At 38.9% G+C, this 22,133-nt stretch overlaps 1 protein-coding gene across 2 annotated transcripts in view; it reads left to right on the top strand.

Moving 5' to 3' along the window:
• The window catches only part of si:ch73-60h1.1 (calcium/calmodulin-dependent protein kinase type IV), a 37,324-nt gene that overhangs the window by 1,316 nt on the left and 13,875 nt on the right, over positions 1-22,133 (top strand). The window contains exons 2-5 of one of the 2 annotated variants that reach the window (XM_041791735.1): positions 10,323-10,665; positions 12,899-12,977; positions 14,714-14,776; positions 16,782-16,864. In XM_041791735.1, the coding sequence (XP_041647669.1) occupies positions 10,559-10,665; positions 12,899-12,977; positions 14,714-14,776; positions 16,782-16,864 (332 nt within the window). In that variant the 5' untranslated portion in view covers positions 10,323-10,558. The remainder of the gene's footprint in view (positions 1-10,322; positions 10,666-12,898; positions 12,978-14,713; positions 14,777-16,781; positions 16,865-22,133) is intronic. The other variant, XM_041791736.1, reaches the window with a different exon arrangement.

Genomic DNA, 22,133 nt, shown 5'->3' with positions numbered 1-22,133 from the left:
ATTCTGAGTTGAAAAGGTCAAAGTATTAAATTAAAAGTCAAAATGAAAACTTGAAGTTGTAATTTTCAGATGCAAAACTGAAATTGTGAAATAAAACACAAATTAATTTATTTCCCCACATTCTTGACTTTTTATGAAATCTTTCTTACTCTTTACTTTTTCAGATTTCTATGGCTCAACAAGGATATTTTAAATGATCAAGTTGAAGTTCACATTTTTATACTGGAGGAAATCTGCAGACCTCATACTGGTGGGCCAGTTAGAATACAAATCTGATATGATCTTGCACGATATATTCATTCAGAAATAATTTCATTGTTTTCAACACACATGGCCTTATTTATAGAATTATTTACTGCTTTAATTTGTCAAAAATATGTAAGATTAACCCAAGAATAATCGCATATTATATTGCAATATTTAGGGAAAAAAATTTGCAATTACATTATTTTTGCAAATTGTTCAGGACTAGTAAAAATGACATCACACAGAGTTTGCAGTAGATTCATTTATAATACCTACAAAGGCAGAGGTGGGCTTTACCATCAGGCAGAATAGGCAATCACCTACAAAGAAGAAATTCTCAGGATTTTAACCATCCAGCAGTAACGGCACTCAGAAACAGAAACTAGCCCTTGAGTCCAAGAAAAACACAGGAAAAAAAAACACGTGTGCTGTCTGCCTTCTCTGTCCACAAATCAGAACAAGTCGACTAATCCTGGTTTCAAATGAAGGTAAAGGCCTAACAAACAAAACCAGCAGCTTTATTTAGTCCCTAAACATGAGGATTAGTTGGTAAAAGAACCTGCGAAAACTTTGCATATCTCACATACAGTGCTTAACAAATGTATTAGACCACCCTAACCCCAACCAAAGTAAGGTTTATGCTACAGCTGCCCTAAATTAACAGCGTTGGTAATTACCAAAATCATTGTTTCTGTTTCTGCAATGGTTAATACACCAATATGTAGAAGCTCTTTAACCCAAATGACATTTTTGATGCTAAAATAGAATTATTATTGTTATCCATGAATTTTCAAATTTACTGATTTACAAAAAATCTGAAAAAATAGTAAAGCACATTAATATTTCTTGATTAATATGTCAAATTATAGTTATTTACTGTCATTCCTGAAGAGAAAAATGAGTTTTAGTGGTTGAATGTTATGCTTGATTCATTTCTGACTTCTCAGAGAAGCCCAGTGAGCCGGCTCAAATTTGGGTGAATTCAGTTTGAAATTCCTCATTCCTGTTCAAAATGGTAAAATGTGGAGAGCTGACTGAAAATGAAAGAGTCCGCATTAAAGCATCACGCTGGATGGTCTCTGAGACAAATATGACAGGTGGTCTAATAAATTTGTTAAGCGATGTATGTGTGCTTGTTTTTCTGTTTGTAACGTCTGACAGGGACGGTGTACTCAAGAACTTTCCCCCTCTCTGTGTCTGGTAAGCTCTAATGGACAAAACAAGCACACCCACATGATCCTGTGGCCTGTTTGGGTTGAGTTATCTCGGCCACTTTGGAGAGATTTAGTCCGCGCCCACACGGCTGCCAGTTTTTGGTTAAATCTTGACCCTGTTAGGCCCTCAGGTTAGACCTAAATTCAGATTTCGGCCCCTGCTGTGATTGAGGCCCGGTCCACACGGAAACGAATTCAGGTACGCAAAAGTGTTTTGTCATATCAGCGTTTCATCCACATGGAAATGGCGTTTCGGGTGACTGTAAACGATACTTTTTGAAACGGGTCCCAGAGTGCACAGATCCATAAATGACTACCGTTTCATCTTCATGTGGACGGCTATCCAAATCTTTTTTGAAATGATTACGTCACACACAGCATAGCTCTCTTAAGGAGCCTGCGTGGGTCCGACCAAAACAACAATGGCGGACTACAGGGTTGCGTTCGTGCTGCAGTAGCTACTGAGCTTGTTATGGCTTTTACAGCAAAATCTGATGCTCCTTTACCACCACTGCAAAACGCACACACCCTACGTTCTTAAATCCAACGCAGAGAACAACCAGAAGGGCAACTAGAAGAAAGTTTGTGTCAGTTTTCTCAGTTTTCCAGAAGGAAGTGGCAAAAATGGTCAAAAAGCAGCAAAAATGGGTGAAAAGGGGTAAAAATTGAAAGAAATAAATGAATAAAGGGTCAGAAAGTAGCAAAATGGGTGAGGAGTGACAATAAATAGGTTACAGGGGGCAAAAAATGGGAAAATACATGGCAAAAAATGTGTAAAAAAGGGACTAAAATGGGCAAAAAGTAGTCAAAAGTGGCAAAAAAATCATGAGAATGGGCAAAAATGGGATTAAAGTGGTGAAAATTGGCAAAAAGATAGGAAACAAGTGGTATTCAATGGCAAAAGATGGCCTAAATGGGCAAAAAGGTGCAAAAAAGTGATGAAAAATGGTAGTAATGGGATAGAAGTGGCAAAAAAATGGAAGAAGTGGCAAAAAGAAGTGGCAAAAATGGCTAAAAATAGGAAACAAGTGATATTTAATGGCAAAAGGTAGCCTGAATGGACAAAAGGGGCCAAAGAAGTTGTGAAAAGGGCAAAAATGGGATAAAATGGCAGAAAGAAGTGGCAAAAATGGGCAGAAATAGAAAACAAGTAGGATTTAATGGCAAAATATTGCTCAAGTGGGCAAAAAAGGGCAAAAAGTGGTGAAAAGGGCAAAAATGGGATAAAAGTGACAAAAATGGAAGAAGTGGCAAAAAGAAGTGGCAAAAAATGGGAAAAAATGTAGGAAAATTTTATTTAATGGCAAAGGTAAAAATGGGTGAAAATTGGCAAAAAAAAAAAAAAATATGAAAAAGGGCAAAAAGTTTCCTTTTTTAAAGGTTGTCTGGGTGAATAATATTTAAAATTAAGACAGAAAAGAGCCACGTGTGGCTCCAGAGCCACATGTTGAGTATCTCTGGTTTATATGTTTTAAGTCCAGGCCCAGAGATCCTAACATCACTGCTGTTGAAGACTGATTAAAAGTGGAAGTCAGAAGCGGCTCTGTCTTTGATAAATCAGAATTTTAAAGAGAGAACAGTAGATGTGGAGGGCCGCCATGCCTGTGTTTGCCCTGGGCCCCATGAATGCGAAATCCACCACTGCACACAGGTGAGAGATTCCTGGATGTCTACTAAATTGACAGGATATTTTAAAGTGTGAAACAGGAGCGTCTGGACGTACAAAACCTTCCCAGAAGGCATTGCTGCTCTCAGACTACATGGTTTTCTTTGGAGCTCCCCTATCTTTGTCTCAGAGACGCTGAGCCACCCACACGGGAGAAGTCATACATTTCTGTCAATAATCAACATCAGTCTACTTTTTTACAGATAAAACCATGAATAAACATCTACGTGTTTTTCTTTGTATAAAAAACAACCCCAATCCCCAAAAATTGGGATGCTGTGTAAAATTTAAGATCAGAAATTGATTGTCTTATCTCATAAACCCATATTTGATTCACAATAGAAGAAAAACAAGACATCAGATGGTAAAACTCAGACATTTTAACATTTCATAAAAAATATTAGCTTATTTTGAATCTCATGGCAGCAACACATCTCAAAAAAATACGGACAGGGCCATGTTCAGCATTGTGTAGCATCCCCTCTTCTTTTAACGACTACAAAAGGATCACAGACGGTGATCCGGATCACTCCCTAAATCTAATCAGTTCTTCCTTATGCCATTTCTGACATTTCCTGAAAATTACATGAAAATCCGTCCACAACTTTTTGAGTTATGTTGCTAACAAACTAACTAACAAACCCTTCCGATCACATAACCTCTTTGGCGATAAAAATGGGTGAAAACTGACAAAAAGAAGTGGCAAAAATAGGCTTAAAGTGGCTAATACTGCAAGAAAAGTGGCAAAAAAGGGGAGAAAAGTTGCACAAAAGGGCAGAAAGTGACAAAAATGGGTGAGAATTGGCAATAAAATGAGTTATAGGTGGCAAAATGATCAACAAATGGCAAAAATTAGTGGAAAGTGACTTAAATGGGCAGAAAGCAGCATAAAAGTGGGAAAATTGGCAAAAAAAGAGGCATTTAATTGAAAAAAGCAGTATAAAAGTGTCAAAAATGGGTGAAAAGTGATAAAAACAAGTAGCGAAAAATAGTCAAAAAGTGGCAAAAATGTGGCAAAAAATTATTGGAAAGTGACTTAAATGGACACAAATCAGCAAAAAGATGGGAAAACTGGCAAAAGGTAGCATTTAATTGCAAAAGGCAGCTTGAATGGGTGAGGATTGGCAAAAAGGGGCCAAAAATGGCAAAACGCAGGATTAAAGTGTCAACTAGAAAAGTACTCGGAGAGCGCAGACCTCCACTATTAGCCCTATCTCCTGATAGTGAAGAATCCTTTAAAACATTCCTGGATCCAGACGGTGATCCGGACCACACCCTGAATCTAATCAGTTCCTCCTTATGCCATTTCTGACATTTCCTGAAAATGTTATCAAAATCCGTCCACAACTTTTTAAGTTATGTTGCTAACAAACTAACGAACAAACCCTGCTGATCACATGACCTCCTTGGTCGAGGTAATAAAGAGTTTTGGGAGAGTAATGTTGTCCCATTCTTGTCTGATGTAGGATTCTAGCTGCTCAACAGTCCTAGATCTTCTTTGCTGGATTTTTCTGATGCTCCAAATGTTTTCTATTGATGAAAGGTCTGGACTGCAGACAGACCAGTTTAGGACCCGGACTCCTCTAGGACGCCCCTTTTATCCCCAGTCCTGTTACTGACCTGTTACCAAGTAATCTAATTATTTATAAAATGCTCCTCAGGCTGCTTTTCATTAGCACCATTTATTTTTCGAACCTTTGTTGTTGCATAAACCAGCAGTGTTAAATCTAACGAAACAAAAATGAGGAGTCAGCACTCAAGAATGTCCTTTTAAGTAGTTTTATTTCCAGGCAAAGCAGTGACCACAATGGCGTTCTGACTCGCTGACGACCGCTTTATTTACCGTAATGACTACGGTTCTGTGTTAGGAATAGATATCTATAATAAATTCCCATAGAATGTGTCCTTTTCACCCAGCAGCACTCCTGCCTGTGTGTGAAGATGCTCGATGACTGAACGGTTAATGATGGCGTTCCAGTCTCGTGCACCACGGCCTGGTACGGGTCCTGCACAGTACCCTGGTTCTCTCTAAAGTCAGACTGTTAAACCTGTTTAAAAACATTGTAATTCTTCTTACTGTGTGCAGACCAGTGATGATTAAGTTCATTAATAACCACAGCTTCAAAAAAGACATCAGGAAGATGAAATTAATGGGTGCTTGTTGACACTAAAGTAGTCTGTAACTTTTAGAAGCTTTCTGTAGAATTAACTTGTGGCTGAATGGAGGCACACTGAAAAAGTAAATAATAATTAAGGCCCATCTTTATCTGTTTAAAAGCAGACAGACTATTAGTCTACACTCCCATAACCTATGATAGCAGTTATAATTACTATTTCTGTTTACCTCTGGTAGGAGGAGAGAGCGGAGCTTCATGTGATCGTCTGTCCTGATGTAGCTCAGTTTACCGGTGAAGTGTGAAAACGATACTTCAACTATAACAGTCCTAGTGCTCCTGCAAACATCGACTTATATAAACACTGTTGTTTTAAACTCTCAGCAGTTTGTTAAAGGACTGAATGAAGCACCAGTAGAGGCATCGATGTACTTGTGTGTGTATGCCACCATGTAGCCACTTTTAGCCCACTTTTGCCCCTTTTCTATCGGTTTTAGCCACTTTTATCCTGCTTCTTTGCGATTTGTCGACCATTTAAGCTGCCTTTTTCCATTTTGTGACTTTTCACCCAGTTTTGTCCACTGTATGCCTATTTTTCCTCCAATTTTTGGCACCTTTAGGCACTTTTTGACTATTTTTGCCACCTTTCATCTATTTTCATTGCCACTTTTATCAATTTTTGCCATTTTTTTTTAGATTGTGGCTCTTGCAAAGGAATTTTTCAATAATTTGGCTCTTTGTTTTTGCAGGGTTGTGTAACACTGCTCTATAGTGTTTTAATTTCACTCTAAATGATGATTGTGTACTCCATGATAGGCAAAATAAAAACAACTCTGCATTGTACTCAGTACAGTAATACAGACCATTGTTTACTCATTAAAGAGCTGTTTTACTGAGTACAGTGTTGTATTTAACCCTTTCAGAGCTGTTTTTACTGAGTACAGTGTTGTTTTTAACCCTTTCAGAGCTGTTTTAACTGAGTACAGTGTTGTATTTAACCCTTTCAGAGCTGTTTTACTGAGTACAGTGTTGTATTTAACCCTCTCAGAGCTGTTTACTGAGTACAGTGTTGTATTTAACCCTTTCAGAGCTGTTTTTACTGAGTACAGTGTTGTATTTAACCCTTTCAGAGCTGTTTTTACTGAGTACAGTGTTGTATTTAACCCTTTCAGAGCTGTTTTAACTGAGTACAGTGTTGTATTTAACCCTTTCAGAGCTGTTTTAACTGAGTACAGTGTTGTATTTAACCCTTTCAGAGCTGTTTTACTGAGTACAGTGTTGTATTTAACCCTTTCAGAGCTGTTTACTGAGTACAGTGTTGTATTTAACCCTTTCAGAGCTGTTTTTACTGAGTACAGTGTTGTTTTTAACCCTTTCAGAGCTGTTTTACTGAGTACAGTGTTGTATTTAACCCTTTCAGAGCTGTTTTAACTGAGTACAGTGTTTTATTTAACCCTTTCAGAGCTGTTTTAACTGAGTACAGTGTTGTATTTAACCCTCTCAGAGCTGTTTTAACTGAGTACAGTGTTTTATTTAACCCTTTCAGAGCTGTTTTTACTGAGTACAGTGTTTTATTTAACCCTTTCAGAGCTGTTTACTGAGTACAGTGTTGTATTTAACCCTTTCAGAGCTGTTTACTGAGTACAGTGTTGTATTTAACCCTTTCAGAGCTGTTTACTGAGTACAGGGTTGTATTTAACCTGGAGCAGATTTTACTGCCTCATTTTTTATAATATTGAAGCTTAATTTTATAAACCTAGAGATGTTTTGTTTGACTGGGGTTTCATAACACATTGAGCTATCATACAACAAACATAAATACCGATTTGTTTTTACTTAACAGGGTCTTTAAAGAACCATATAGCCTCAAATATCATCTGACTTTTCCATTCCAAGAATCAGAGCACCCTACTAGTGCTGCACAGTTTGGTTACATTGTTCATTTGCACTGGACAATATTGCATTTATCAGCTGTGATTATGATATTATCCATAGATGGTATAATGAGTCTAATTTCTTGCTTATTGAGGAAAATACAGAAAATAATGTGAGTATAGATGAATGCATTTCTCATCTTACAGCATACAAATTTAAAGTAAAATGAAATACAAAACCTGCAGTTTTCACTCTACTGCCTTCTGCATTTATCAGCTGTGATTATGATATTATCCATAGATGGTATAATGAGTCTAATTTCTTGCTTATTGAGGAAAATACAGAAAATAATGTGAGTATAGATGAATGCATTTCTCATCTTACAGCATACAAATTTAAAGTAAAATGAAATACAAAACCTGCAGTTTTTACTCTACTGCCTTCAAAATTAGAAAATAAAGGTACTTTTACAGAGTTCAATAGTGGTGCTATTGCAACTGAAAGGTCTTTCTGCAGGCACTTTCGTAAATCTTTCACTGAATACTAAAATAATAGCAGCCTTTTATGTGATTATCTAATTGCACATCATGTTTGTGATTAGATTAATTGAGCAGCAGTTACCCTACCTCTACATGTGAATGTGCACAACACTGGAGTAGGTGCGAGAGGAAAGGTGTGTTTAAGGATTGAGCCCAAGGCTGAGACACTTATAGCAGCACCAGATATTTTCAGACGAGGCAAAAGAGGAAAAGAGTTAAGAAAGACACAAAGGAGGCCAAGAGATAAGAGTCCAGATAGAAAGGAACAAACGTCAGCCCTTAAAACACACTTACAGCTTAAAAAAACAGGACGAATAAAAAAAGACTTCAGCCGATGTAAGTCTGCTGGTTCTGCCGAAAACTTCGCTAACTTATTTATGAATACAGCCAACGATACAGTTGATGTAGGCTAATATTTTCTGCCTATGCATTTGGCTTTCATTTTTTAGTAAGAAAATTACAAAAAAACTCTTAAAACTGAAAACAGATATCTACAAAATAATGTCAGTTATACAAAAATATATAAAAATGTGTAATGTCCAGCCAGCTGGTGACAGTAGTCTCCAAAATGTGTCTCAGTGATTTTAGTATAAAGACACCTGTGTGTGGAAGGTCTAGTCACCGGTTAATTGGTATAACTGGCCACTATTACACCATGAAGACAAAAGAACACTCAGAGAAAAGGTTATTGAAAATTATAAGTCAGGGGATGGATACAAAAACATTTCTAAGGTTCTGAACATCCCCCAGAGTTCAGTTAAATCCATCATGAAGAAATGAAGGAATATGTCACATGTGTAAATCTGCCTAGATCAGACCGTCCTCACAAACTGAGTGAGCGTGCAAGAAGGAGACTAGTGAGAGAGGACACCAAGACACCTATGACTACTCTGAAGGAGCTCCAAGCTTCAGCAGCTGAGATGGAGAGACTCTGCAGACAACAACTGTTGGCCGGGTTCTTCACCAGTCAGAGCTTTATGGGAGAGTGGCAAAGAGAAAGACACTGTTGAAGAAAACTCAGATTCAATCTGGACTAGAGTTCACCAAAAGGCATGTGGGAGACTCCATGGTCAAGAGGGAGAAAGTTCTTTGGTCTGATGAGACCAAAATGGAGCTTTTTGACCATCAGAGAAGACGCCAAACATGCCATCCCAACTGTGGAGCACGGTGGTGGCAGCATCATGCTGTGGGGATGCTTCTCAGCAGCCAGCGCTGGACGGCTTGTAAAGGTGGAGGGGAAAATGAATGCAGCAAAATATAGGAAAATCCTAGAGGACAATCTCATCTCAGAAATGGTTTAGCCTCTTAAGCCCTAGTGGGACCAAATTTGGTCCTGCTCGCCTTGATCCAAACACACTTGCTCTGTACGCTCTAGTTTTGCACAAAAACAGTCATGTTACAAATCAAATTAAACAGAAGAAGCTCAGCTACAAGCCCAAATAAACCATTTTTACCTACACCACATCCAACTCAAAAAGGAATCAAATCAATGATGCATGTGATGAAGTCCATAAAGCAGTGACCACCTATAATGTTATATGAGTAAAAAAAAGTTTGATACCTGAGATTTTTCAAATGGCAGAGATAAATTGGGAAAAATTGTGCCCAATTTGCGAAGGAGGGGAGTTCGCCTGGATATTTTTTACTAAAATCTCTCTTATTATGTCTTGATAACTCTCTAGTGGCATGAAAGTTGAAAGAGGTAATATCAAAATGTGGTGCTTTGGACTACTGGAGATTTTTGGACTTCAACTGCATTATTTCTATGGGATATATATGCTAAAACTTAAAAAAAAAACAAATAGGCGAAAATGAAATTTTTCATTCAAAATGTGTGTTCCAACTTGTTTTACTCTGACCCATTAACATATGTACACATATATACACTTCTGAACAAATTTCACAAGTGCCCTCTTCATTACTGTACCTTGATCATTCAGATAGACCTTGTAGTTACAGAGTTATACTCATTTAAAGATGGACTGGTAATTTAGAGCAGTACCCTAATTAAAGAGGCTCGGGCTTAACAGGTTAAAGACAACAAGGGGAATGTTCTGGAGTGGTCGAGCCAAAGCCCAGACCTCAATCAGTGGATTTGTGGCTGGACTTGAAAAGGGCTCAATCCCCTCGTACCCTGACAGAGCTTGAGCAGTTAAGCAAAGAAGAATGTGGTAAAATTGAAGTGTACAGATGTGCAAGTACTAACCTGAAGGGCGTGAATATTTATGCAGTCACTTATTTTACATCACATACTTTATTTCAACTGACATTACTTTGTAGAAATCTGTTTTCACTTTGACATCAAAAAGGTTTTTTTTTTTGTATTCTTTTGTTAGGCCAAATTATATTGACCGTGATTGGTTAATAAAATCAACAAAAGGGTAAAACATCCAAGGGGTCGAAAACTTTCTATAGGCACTGTACTTAAGTTCTGAATAACTAATGCTGCTTTCTCGTGTTTGGGTTTCATCCTAGTTCTGTGGATATTTTTTATAATTCATGATGATTGTACGAAACCTGGACCTTCAAATAACTAGACCTGCCCCTGTGGAGCGGCCTGATCAGGGTCTGAGTCACTGCCTGTGTTAGAGTGTGAGTGTCGAGGGTTCAGACAAACCTGGGTCTGATTCTGTTTCTGATCCTCCCTCTCTCTCTCTCCTTCAAACAGACTGATCAGCGAGTGAGCAGGCTCCTCCTCCCTCCTGGTCTGGATTAAAGCCCATCAGGATCATGAATCGCCCCCCCTCTCCCCCCTCCCCTCCTGTAATCCGGATTTAACCGAGCTGGATTTAAGACTCCGATCTGATCTGGATTACTCCGCTGCTCCTGGTTCTGACCGGGTCTCATCCGTGATCTTAGACGCCGTCCCGGTCCTGGTCCCGTTTGTGGAGTTCTGCCAACGTCATGCCGACGTCACGGCCCGGGTCGGAGCCCGTGGAGTTCTGGGTGGACGGGTCTAGGCGGGACGGGACTGTGGAGGAGTTCTACACCCTGAGCTCTGAGCTGGGCAGGTCTGGACCTCTTTATCAGTCCTCATGAGTTCACATTGATTCACTTTAGTTCTTTTATTCTGTCATTTACACCGCGATAGAGTTTGTTAGGATGTAACGCAGAGTTATGGTTATTTATAGGACGCTTTTATTAAAAGGCTTTAAACTTTGATGGTTCTAGTCAAACTCAAACCATTCTGTCTTTTCTGTTTGACGCCACGGGGACTAAACTAGAAGTCCCATACAAACTCTACGGAGTAATTTCCTGTCAGGTTTAAACCTTACCCGTGTTCTTCTGTAGGTTGGACAGTTGACTGTACCGGTGCTGGATTTTAATACCTGTCTTTACCTGTGATGAACTGAAGCAGTCTCTCCCTCCTGTTAGCCCTGTCTTTGCTCAAACAGGCCTATAAACGGTGTTAGCATATTAGCATCCATCAGAAGAACATTGCACACCAAAGTGAAACTTCACAGTGAGCTGATAAAATGCAGCAAAAGGAAAAAAACTCAGCAGTCTACGTTAACCCTGTAAAATCCACTGACCTACTGGTGGGCTGGCAACTATTCAGCTATTTGCAAAAATAGCGGTTCATAATCATACCACATGTAACACACCATTAGAAGGCTGGGATTCTCTGGATTCTCACCATGTTAACCATTCCAGGATAAAACCTCCACAGCAGACACGACTAATGCATTTATCAGACTAGAAACAAACAGACAATAAAAAAAGTGACAAGGCTCACCATTAGAAGCTCTCCTGATCCTAATACTCCATCAGAAACAGAAGAGTCCCCACAATCTAAGTCCAGTCACTTTAGCCCAAAAAGCAGGACTAGATCCAGAAAGATCCACAGACTGGTTGTTCCAATTTGCTGTTGTTCTCAGTACTCCACTGTATTTGCCGTAATAATGTATTTGATCCAGGCAGTTGTTAGCACTGCTATGTGGCTAACCTTTAGATTGACACTTAATTTGACCAGTTGGGACCTTCTTCTTTCTGTCTAGAGCCCATGATAGCCAATGAGGACCTGGGTTTGGAGAAGGCTGGTGGTCTGGTGCAACAGGACAGCTGCAGAGTAGCAGAATTATTTAAGTCAAGAGAGACTTAAGAGTTTAATAATAATTCATTTAGTTGGGAAATGTTTGAAATTGTGAAATGTATTTGTTGAATGACTCCACCGGGATGTCTTTATGAGCTTGGAGGGGCAGGGAGGCCGACAGCAGGATAGGATACCCCCTTATGTAGTCTAGACTCTGGTGGTGGTAGTAGGATATGATGAGTAGGAGACTTCTTAGGAGCTTGACCCAGACGCTGATGAGATACTTGGAAGTGGCGAAGAGGGGATGCAGGTTCACCATAGTAGTATGTGTTCATGTTGACAGTGTAGTGTGTGTGTGTGTGTGTGTGTATGTGTGTATGTGTGTGGTTGTTTGTTGTTATGTCAGCATCAACAACACAAACAACTCCGACAGTAAAATGATGTCAGCGGTGAAATCAGAGATGTGTGAGCAGACCGCCACCCGCTCTGTAACCAGGTGTCCTGTTGCCATGGAGACCGGCCAGGACTGTGCAGTGGCGTGTGAGTGAGAGTGTGGTTGTTTTTCAGTGATCTGTTTCCTCCATCTGTCCCAACAGAATAACAGATCCCTGCCACACACACCAAACACACACTTTATTTTTCACTGTAGTTTTACAGTCTGGATGGATTTGTGTCGACATGGACGACGACCACAAACTTTAGTTTGAGTAAAATATCGGTCTGTCAGAGTTTTACTGCAGTAAAAGTATTGCAACTGGTCCTGAAATATTTCAAAATAAGACTAAGCTTCAAATACTTCAAATTAGACAAAAGGCTCCCTGATAATATGTTCTAAGGAAAAGTCTCTGGCATTTTTTTGTGTATTTTAAACTGGATGTAGAGGTTTTCCTGCAACTTTTGGTTGATTAAACACTAAATTGTACAATATTTGGTGTCCAGAGCTTCAGTTTTCATTGTTTTGGTTTTCAGCAGGATTCAGCATGGTTTGATTTTAACATGAACCGTATCAAAGTTTAAAATTCTGCTGTCAAAGTTTGTTATATGTAACTGCATCCTAATTTATCAGTCAGCTATCTTTGGGACTATATGTCTCTTAATTTTTTTAGACTGTTCTTCTGCTCTAATCATGACAGTTTTCTGTACTTTCTGCAGAAAATGAAACCAACAGTTCAGGGTTTAACGCTGTTTGTTGTTTGTTGTGTTTGTTCCAGAGGAGCGACGTCCATCGTGTATCGCTGTGAGGAGAAACAAACTCAGAAACCCTACGCTCTCAAAGTGCTCAAGAAAACGGTTAGTGTTCATTTAGGGCGCGTTTACACCAGAGCTGTTTGGTCCGCTTTAAACGAACTCTGGTGCGGACCAAACAAGCGGACTCTGGTCCACTCAGGTCGTTTTCACACCTGATCGTCAGAGGGACTTGGTCTGTTTTGGAATGGAAACTGCAACATTGTTGCACTTTCCTTTGGTTTGGTTTGCATTCATACTTCTGTCAAACGGACCAAACGGTCTGAACACCTACAACATCTCCCCGCTAGGGGCGCTGTCGCCACAGACAAACGGCTACTAAGAAGAAAAGCTGGCGTAGAAGAAGATGAAGTGCGGAAATCCAGCTCCTCCACCGGTCTTTTTCCACATAAACAATGAAAAAAAAAACATAATTTACGCTGTCTTGGGTTTTCTGCTCTTGCACTGGGGCATAAGGAGCAGTCAGCGAGGTGGTGAGCTGTCCAACATGTCGTTCTTTAAATGAGACGAATAAATAAGAACTGACTACGATGTGTTGCCATGGCTACACAGACTCTAAGCAAGGTACTGACATGTATTTGAGTGTATTAAATTACATATAAATCTGTATATCATTATGCTTTATGCCACTTCCTGTCTTTGGTTCACAAGTTGGTCCGCTTTGCTTTCACACCTCCAACGAACCACACCTGGGTTTGGTTGGAAGCAGACCGAGACCCCCTGTTTTCAAGCGGACCAGAGTCCGCTTGTTTGGTCCACACCAGAGTTCATGTGAGCTTTCAGACCACTCCAAACAAAACGGACTATCTGGGAAAAAGAACCAGAGTTTGTTTAAAGTGGACCAAACAGCTCTGGTGTGAATGCGCCCTTAAAATCAGGGGGTCTCAGTCCGCTTCCAAACGAAACCTGGTGTGGTTCGTTTAAGGTGTGAAAGCAAAGCGGACCAACTTGTGACCAAGGATGGGAAGTTAGAGTTACCAGTTCTAAATGAGTAACTAGTAACTAAATTTTGGTAAGTTAGAGGCACAAAGCGTAATGATGTATATGTGATTTAATACACCCAAATACATGTCAATACCTCACTTGGTGTCTGTGTAGCCGTAGCAACACATCGTAGTTGGTACTGATTTACTCTTCCATGTTTTGTCTTCTTCTACGCCACCTTGTTTTCTTGGTTGTCTTTTCTTTGTGACGACAGCGCCCCTAATGGGCAGAGGTTGTAGGCGTTCAGACGGTTAGGTCCGTTTGAGCCAAGAACAGTGTGAATGTGAACCAAACCAAAGGAAAGAGCAACAATGTTGAAATTTCCGTTCCAGAACAGACCGAGTCCCTCTGACTGTCAGGTGTGAAGACGACCTTAGCTACAGGGAACCTTCAGTGTAGCTTAGCTTAGCTTAGCCTAGCAAGACCCCTGCAAGCTGTGGGAACAATTAGAAACTGTTAATAAAAAATCCAGGATGGCTTAGGAGTGCTGCTTTCACGCACAGGTGCTCTGAGGTCTCATGAACCAGTTCATGGTCATCTTAGCACCAATAAATGTGAAACCAAACTTTATAACAACATGCAGGCTGTATGCTAACCAAGAGACAAGAATTAGAATAAAACCCTTAAATGAAAGGAGCTAGCTGGCCCATTTCTATATTAACAGAATGAGGAAACGTAGGATGGGATGTAGACTCTTTGTTTTGACTTTTTGTCAGTGTTTAAATATTTTACTAAAGATTTTCTGTTTTTGTTTTTCCTTTTATTTATTTATTTATTTATTTTTTTTAATGTTGCAGATCGATAAGAAAATAGTTCGGACTGAAATCGGCGTCCTGCTGCGTCTTTCACACCCAAACATCGTAAGTATTCTTCTTTATTCTTCCTAACATCAGTAATAATACTGTTATGTTATGATTATGTAAAAAACATACGACATTAGGTGCAAATCCGTCGTTTTTTATGTCTTACATGTATTTTACCTAGATTTTCATTATTGTATGTAAAAATGTTTGATAGATATTTAGTTTTTTGACATGATTTGTAGGGATGTCAGTAATGCCGATATTTACAAGTTAGTTTCAGCCGATACAGATATCAGTACTGATTTATAAATGTAGTTCAGACCTAAAACTTCAGTCCTAAACTCCCTGATCCCCAAGCAAGTTTTTGGTCTGCCTTTATTTTTTTATGCATAAATGTCTGTAGAATCTCAACTCTTTTAAGCACAGTGAAGTTGTTGACCTCTATTTTGTCAGGACAACCTGGACTGAAAGAATAATCATGCTGTAAGGATGTCAGATAAATTCAACAAAAGTTGTATGACCAGAAAGGCAAAGTAAAAGAACACAGAACTTAAATTTTATAGGACTTTATGAGAATCACACCTAGATTAACAATGACCAAAACTTTTTATTTTAGTTCCTGCAGGCCTTCAACTATCAGGAGGAAAAATAACCTCTCTAACACTATAAAATATATCACTGTCATTTATCTACATAAAACTAATTCACATTTTATGCATACGTAGTTTTTCAGCTTTTTGACACTTTTGCTACTGTGTGGCTATATTTTGCCAGAAATTTTCATCACTATTAACCACTTTTACAACTTGTTACCAATTTTAAAACCATTTTGGTCATGTTTTGTGCCACTTGAAACCCAGTTTTGTCACCTTTTTGACACTTTCAGTCATTTTTGGCATTTCTTTTGACACATTTAAACCATTTCGCTGCTTTTTGGTATTTTGGCCACTTCTTTTTGCTACTTTTGCCACATTTAACCCATTTTTGCCACTTTTTTCGCCACTTCTGCTATTGTGTGGCCTTAGTTTGCCTAAATTTTCCATCACTGTTAACCCCCTTTTGCCACATATTTGCAAGTTTTAACCCTTTTGCCACATTTTTGCCACTCGTAACCTAGTTTTTCCACCTTTTTGACACTTTCAATCAGTTTTTAAATTACTTTAACCCATTTTTGCCACCTTTCTGCCTATTTTTTCTCATTTTTGCCTTTGTTTGGCCTCTTTTTTGGCCTCTGTTGCCTTTGTTTTGCCACTTTAAACCCAATTTTACCACCTATTTGCAACATTTAACCCGTTTACCAGTTTTTTATCCACTTGTAACCCAATTTTGAAACGTTACTGACACTTTTAACATATGTTTGCCACTATATATTCATTGTTTTGCCCCTTTTTGCCAATTTTTGCCTATTTTTGACTTTGATGGCCAAATTTTCCATGATTTTTAAATCACTTCAACCCATTTTTACCACCTTTTTTGCCAAATTTTTCTCACTTTTGCCTTTGTCTGGATTTTTGCTGATTTTTTACCACTTTTAACTCAACTTTGCAACCTTATTGACACTTTTAACATGCTTGCCACTTTTTATTCTTTTTTTTTCCCCCTTTGTCCAATTTTCAACAATTTTTTACTCTGTTCATTTTTCATGATTATTTTAATCACTTTTAACCCATTTTTGCCACTTTTTTGCCCAAATTTGCCACATTTAAAAACGATAATTATATCTAAGTACACAGAATGACTGTAAAAGGATGTTATTGATACTACAGAAGAAAACAGATGTCAGCTCTCATAACCTGGCAATAATAAACACAGAAGTGAAGTGTGACGGAGATTGTGGCTCCCCTTTGGCAGATGAAAATAATTTATTTTGGTCTTGTGTGTGTAAATCTGAATATTAAAAATCAGTCGTGCTATTGTCTCCTGTGTCTTTCTAGTTGATTAAGATAGGAAAGCTTCCATTCTGCAGCCATCCTCAGCGGATAAATCTGGAGTCTCTCTGTCAGCAGCTGCTCAGCCTCCATCAGAAATGTTTAAAATATTCATTTTTTCTCTTTCCTGTCAGATCCAGCTGAAGGAGATCTTTGAGACTGACACTGACATCGCTTTAGTGCTGGAGCTGGTGACGGGAGGAGAGCTGTTTGACAGGTACGCACACACTGACAGTATGCCATCATTACAGAGAATCCTGCTCTCTGATTGGCTGTCAGATCACCATCATAAATGCTCATTTAAGATACATTTAAGATACGCTGGGACAAATTATCAGATTGAGAAGATGTTTTCTGTCCTCTGTCACGAGTCGTTCTTCTGTTTGTCAGAGCGGCGGCCGTCTGCTGTCGTCTCTAAATCAGATCTGACATTAATGTAAGGCTGTGACTCTCTCTGAGCGGCAGAAACTAGGACTGATTTAAAGTTAAAGGATAAACAGATCAATAAAATTGCAGAGAGACATGCAGAGTGTGCAGACACGAGCAGCCTCCATGTTTTTAGGGGATTTTTTTTAAACTTTAGTGTCTTTATACTCAGGAGAAACCACAGCAGGAAGACCTGGATCCCTTTACTATCTCTTTATGCCACATTTAGATTTTCACCCAGACAGAGGCAGAGCCAGCGTTGTTAGGGAAAACTACCCAGATACAGGTCATTTCCCCCAAACAGTCCAGTTCAGTTCGATATGAACCGTACCTTTTTTGGCACCCTTCCGTTGGGGTACCATTCTTACCTATCCATCCCAAAAAGGTGGAGCTACACACACAGCAATCGGGTCTGCACTGATTTCACGCCAGCGTGTGTCACAACTGCTCAGCTCCGGGCTGCAAAACAAAACATGGAAGTCTTTTAAATTAGATAGATTTCTCTTTCAATAGATTGGAGAGTTGATAAATGAGTAGAAAGTCCATTTCCAGAGAGAACCCTGCAGAGGTTGTTTCTAAATGATGAATACCAGACTGGGGACAGGAAGTGATTTCTGCACTGTAAAATGCTTGCAAAATGCCAAAACTAATTGTTGGGGAATAAACAATCGTGGGTAAGGATGGCCAATAAATCAAAATAAAGATTAACAGAAATGTGTGTTAACATACCAGTTTAATGCCTTTTTGCAGCAGAGATGTTATGCTTTATGCCACTGATCATCAACTGGCGGCCTGAGGGCCACATCAGGACCCCCAAAGCTTCCTGTCCGGCCCCAAGAAGGGCATTAAAGTCAGAAAAGGAGCAAAGGAAGATGTTGTGGTTTTAAGAGTGTCTTTTTGCTTTAAATCTCTGCAACTGTTAAATCCAACAAATCAATAATTGAAATAGTTTGAGAATAATTTAACATCTTATCTGTTTTCACAAAAAAAATCCATTGTCAACCATTTTAAGTACATATTTTAAAGATATATTTTAAAAATGGGTTAAGACTGGTGGAAAAGCTGCAAAAATGGCCAGATGAAGTGGGGAAAAGGAGTTGAGAAAGTGGCACAAAGGGACAAAAGCTGGCAGGAAAACTGGTGAAAATAGGTTCAAATGGTAAAAGAGGAAAAAGGGGGTAAAAAAGTATCAAAAATGGGTTAAAAGTGGCAAAAATGGTTTAAAAAAGTAATAAAAAAGGGATAAAGGAGGAAAAATAGATGAAAAGTTGCAAAAATTGATAAAAGAGTAGCACAAAGGGGATAAAACATGAGAGGAAAGGGTTAAAAAGAGGTAGAAGAATGGTAAGACTTGGGCTAGAGAGGCAAAAAGGGTCAAAAAGTATAAAAAATGTGTTAAAGGTGACAAAATACTGCAAAACTATCCTGGCAAAGTCGTGAAAAGGGGTTAAAGAGCGGCAAAATGGGCAAAAAGTGGCAAAACTTGGTTTAAAAGTGGCAAAAATTCTCAAAAAGGGTTAAGAGTGGCAAAAAATGTAGCAGAAATGGCCAGATGAAGTGGTGAAAAGGGGTTAAAAATTGTTTAGATTGGTGCTAAATAACAATCGGGGAAGGCCCCATTCCCTGGGATTTAAAAGAAAATACAAATACCGATACAATAATATTTCAGTCAGACCAAAATGTTTATTAGAGTTTTGTTTATCGGAAGGTCCGGCCCCCCAGAGTCTCTGTCACGACTACTTGATGATCCCCGCTTTATGCACTGGGATTTTTTAAGACACTTTACCAAAATTCAACTTTCCTTGTTTTTCTGTGTAAAACGTGAGAAAAACGGCGCCGCACCACGCTGATTCACCCTGCATCGCTTGCATGCTGTCGGGACGCTATAGTATGTATCGACGTTATCAAGCTATTGTTTAGCTACTGTTTGAGGGAGCGTCTAGAGCTGATGGCGCCGTGTTTGAGCCCTCCTCGATCTCTCTACACCAGTGGTACTCAGTGCCTGGCTCTTTTGTGTCTTCATTTGAAATATTATTCCCCCAGAAAAACTTTAGAAAGGGAAACTTTGACCTCAGAAATTATCCACTGTAAGTCACAAGTCAGGTGGATTTCCACACTTACACAGTAGGTTTTATATGTCAAGCGTATTTATCAACCTTTGTTTTCTGTCTGTATATTTCCATTGCCCTTACTTTCACTTTTTGCCCCTCTTTTCCATTTTCTTCAAATTTGCCTTTTTTCAGCCTTTTGCCAATAAATGCCACTTTTTGGAGACTTTTCCCACCTTTTTGCTGCTTCTTGCCCATTTACATCACTTTTCACAAATTTTTTGACCATTTTTGCCACCGGTAACTCATGTTCTTCTCACCCATTCTTACCACTTTTTCTTCCCATTTCTGCCACTTTACACCCATTTAAAAAAAAATGTATATCTAATTTGCCCCTTTTCATTCATTTTTGTCACTTTTTGGCAATCTTTGCCTCCTTTTTATAATTTTTTTTGCCTCCTTAACCCTTTTCTGCCACTTTTCACCACTTAGATTGTGTCTCTTGCAAAGGTAATGTCCAACAATTTGACTCTTTGGTTAGGCAGGGTTGAGTAACGATGCTCTACACTCTCTGATCTGATTGACTTTACTCGGTTTAAAGCAAAAATCAAACTGTAGACTGACAGTGCCGCTCTGCTATCTCTCTTTCTCTCACAATAATTCACGCTTATTATCAAAAGGAGAAAATTTTCCTGTCTGTAAGTTGATGGAAGAGCAAATCAGCACGGCTTGGTTGTGGTAAAGTGAATTGGGAGTAGTAACGAGCTAATAAGTGAGCAGCTGTGAAGAAGCTTACCTAAAACCTTGTGTATGAAGGCGACCTGATGACGTAATAGAACTGCAAAAGGGAAGGGGCGGTGCCACGACAGCAAATCGTGGATGTGAAAGAAGAACGGTGTGTTATACAAGGGAAGTCTCTGAATGATGACTCGGCGCAACATTTTAGAATTTTATTGAAAATCTGTACTTGTTTATTATGTTTTTGTGGTGCCAGTTTTGAACCAGAAAACCCAAGAACTCTTCTGAGAGGGATCAAGGACAATTGGAGAGACAGTGGGGCGTGCAAATCGAGACAGACACACGTGTGACACATCCACTGTGTTGTCTTGTATGATAAGAGCACAGAGAAGTGCTTTTAAGAGAACTTTCTGTCATATTTACACCCTTGTTCACGCATCATTTATCATCATTTATTTTGAAGTCGTACAGGGGTGGAATCTCTCCTGATCTGTGGAAGATCGTGTGTGTTAAAAATTGCAGCATGCTTTCAGACAGCAGGCTGATCTTTTTGCTCTTTTTATGCTGTGCCATTACCTTCCTCTTTATTAGTACTTAATGTAAAAACAACAGTTTGCATGGAAAAGAGTGTTTCCCCTCAAATAGGTGCATATGAAATCAGTGTGTCTGCACACTGGTGCGTGCTGGTATTAAGGGTGATAGGCCAACAGCACAATAAGGAAAGCATTAAAGCTGTGCCTTTTGTCTTATTTGCAGAGTTTTAGAGCAGTGTTAATCAACCCAGCTCAACCAAAAAGCTAAATGGTTGGAAAATACCTTTGAGAGAGCCATGAAAAGTGGCAAAAATGGCTTGAAGTAGTAATAAATATAAGTTAATGGTGGCATAAAAGGTCAAAAAGCAGCAAAAATGGATGAAAAGGGGCCAAAATGAGGAGCAAAAAAGTAGCAAAATGGGTGAGAAGTGACAAAAAATAAGTTACAGTTGTCAAAAAATGGTGCGAAAGAGGAAATACATATCAAAAAAATGAGTGAAAAGTGACTAAAATGGGCAAAAGGCAGTCAAAAGTGGCAAAAATCACCAAAAAGGGCAAAAATTAGATAAAAAGGACTAAAATGGGCAAAAAGTGGCAAAAAAATTATGAAAAGGGCAAAAATGGGATAAATGGGCAAAAATGGGTGAAAATGGGTGAAATGGGGAGAAAAATGTAGCAAAAAAGTAGCAAAATGGTTGAAGAGTGACAAAAAAATAGGTTACAGGTGGCAAAAAATGTGCCAAAAGGGGAAATACATGGCAGAAAATGTGTAAAACGTGACTAAAATGGGCAAAAAGCAGTAAAACGTTGCATAAAAAAATCATGAAAAAGGGCAAAAATGGGATTAAAGTGGCAAAAATTGGAAAAAGTGGCAAAAAGAAGTCGCAAAAATGGGCAAAAATAGGAAACAAGTGGTATTCAATGGCAAAAGGTAGCTTAAATTGTGAAAAGGGCAAAAATGGTATAAAAGTGGCAGAAAGAATTGGCTAAAATGGGAAAAACATAGGAAACAATTGGTATTTAATGGGAAAAGGTAGCTTGAATGGGTAAAAAGGGGCAAAAAAGTGGTAATAAAGGGTAAAAATGGGAAAAAAGTGGCAAAAAGAAGTAGCGAAAATGGGAAAAAGTAGGAAAAAAGTGGTATTTAATGGCAAAGGTAGCTTAAATGAATGAAAAGTGGCAAAAAATTGTGAAAAAGGGCAAAAAGTTTCCCTTTTTTAAGGTTTTCTGGGTGAATAATATTTAAAATTAAGACATAAAAGAGCCACATGTAGCTCCAGAGCCACACGTTGAGTACCACTGGTTTACAGCACAGACTTTGTCGTGGCGCTTTAACAAAGCATCACACCATTTGGCTGCATGGAGACAGAGCCATATTTAAACATGTTTACTCAGCACAGTAAACTACAACCGACAGCAGCAAATAAACCATGAAGTCTAACACCGACTGGTGACACATCTCCTGTGTTATCTTGTTTAATATGAGCAGTGCTTTAAAGAGAGCTCACTCTAGTCAGGGATCATGGAGCTGGTGTATCATCACATCCAGGTGTGCCAAATGTGTTTCCTGTGGGCGGGGTTTAACAAAGTCCAGTATTCCAGCTCAGTCACTGTCAGTTATAGAAAAACCCAGACTTGTGTTCCAGCCGTGCCTGCTTTTCAGAGTTTAAAATAGCTAAAAAGAATTACTGTTTCTAGTTTTGTTAACCTGTTAATGTCATTTTCCTGTTATGTTAGCATT

Source organism: Cheilinus undulatus, linkage group 7, assembly GCF_018320785.1.
Source record: "Cheilinus undulatus linkage group 7, ASM1832078v1, whole genome shotgun sequence".
Taxonomy (NCBI): Eukaryota; Metazoa; Chordata; class Actinopteri; order Labriformes; family Labridae; genus Cheilinus; species Cheilinus undulatus.
This window is presented reverse-complemented; position numbering and strand designations above follow the sequence as displayed.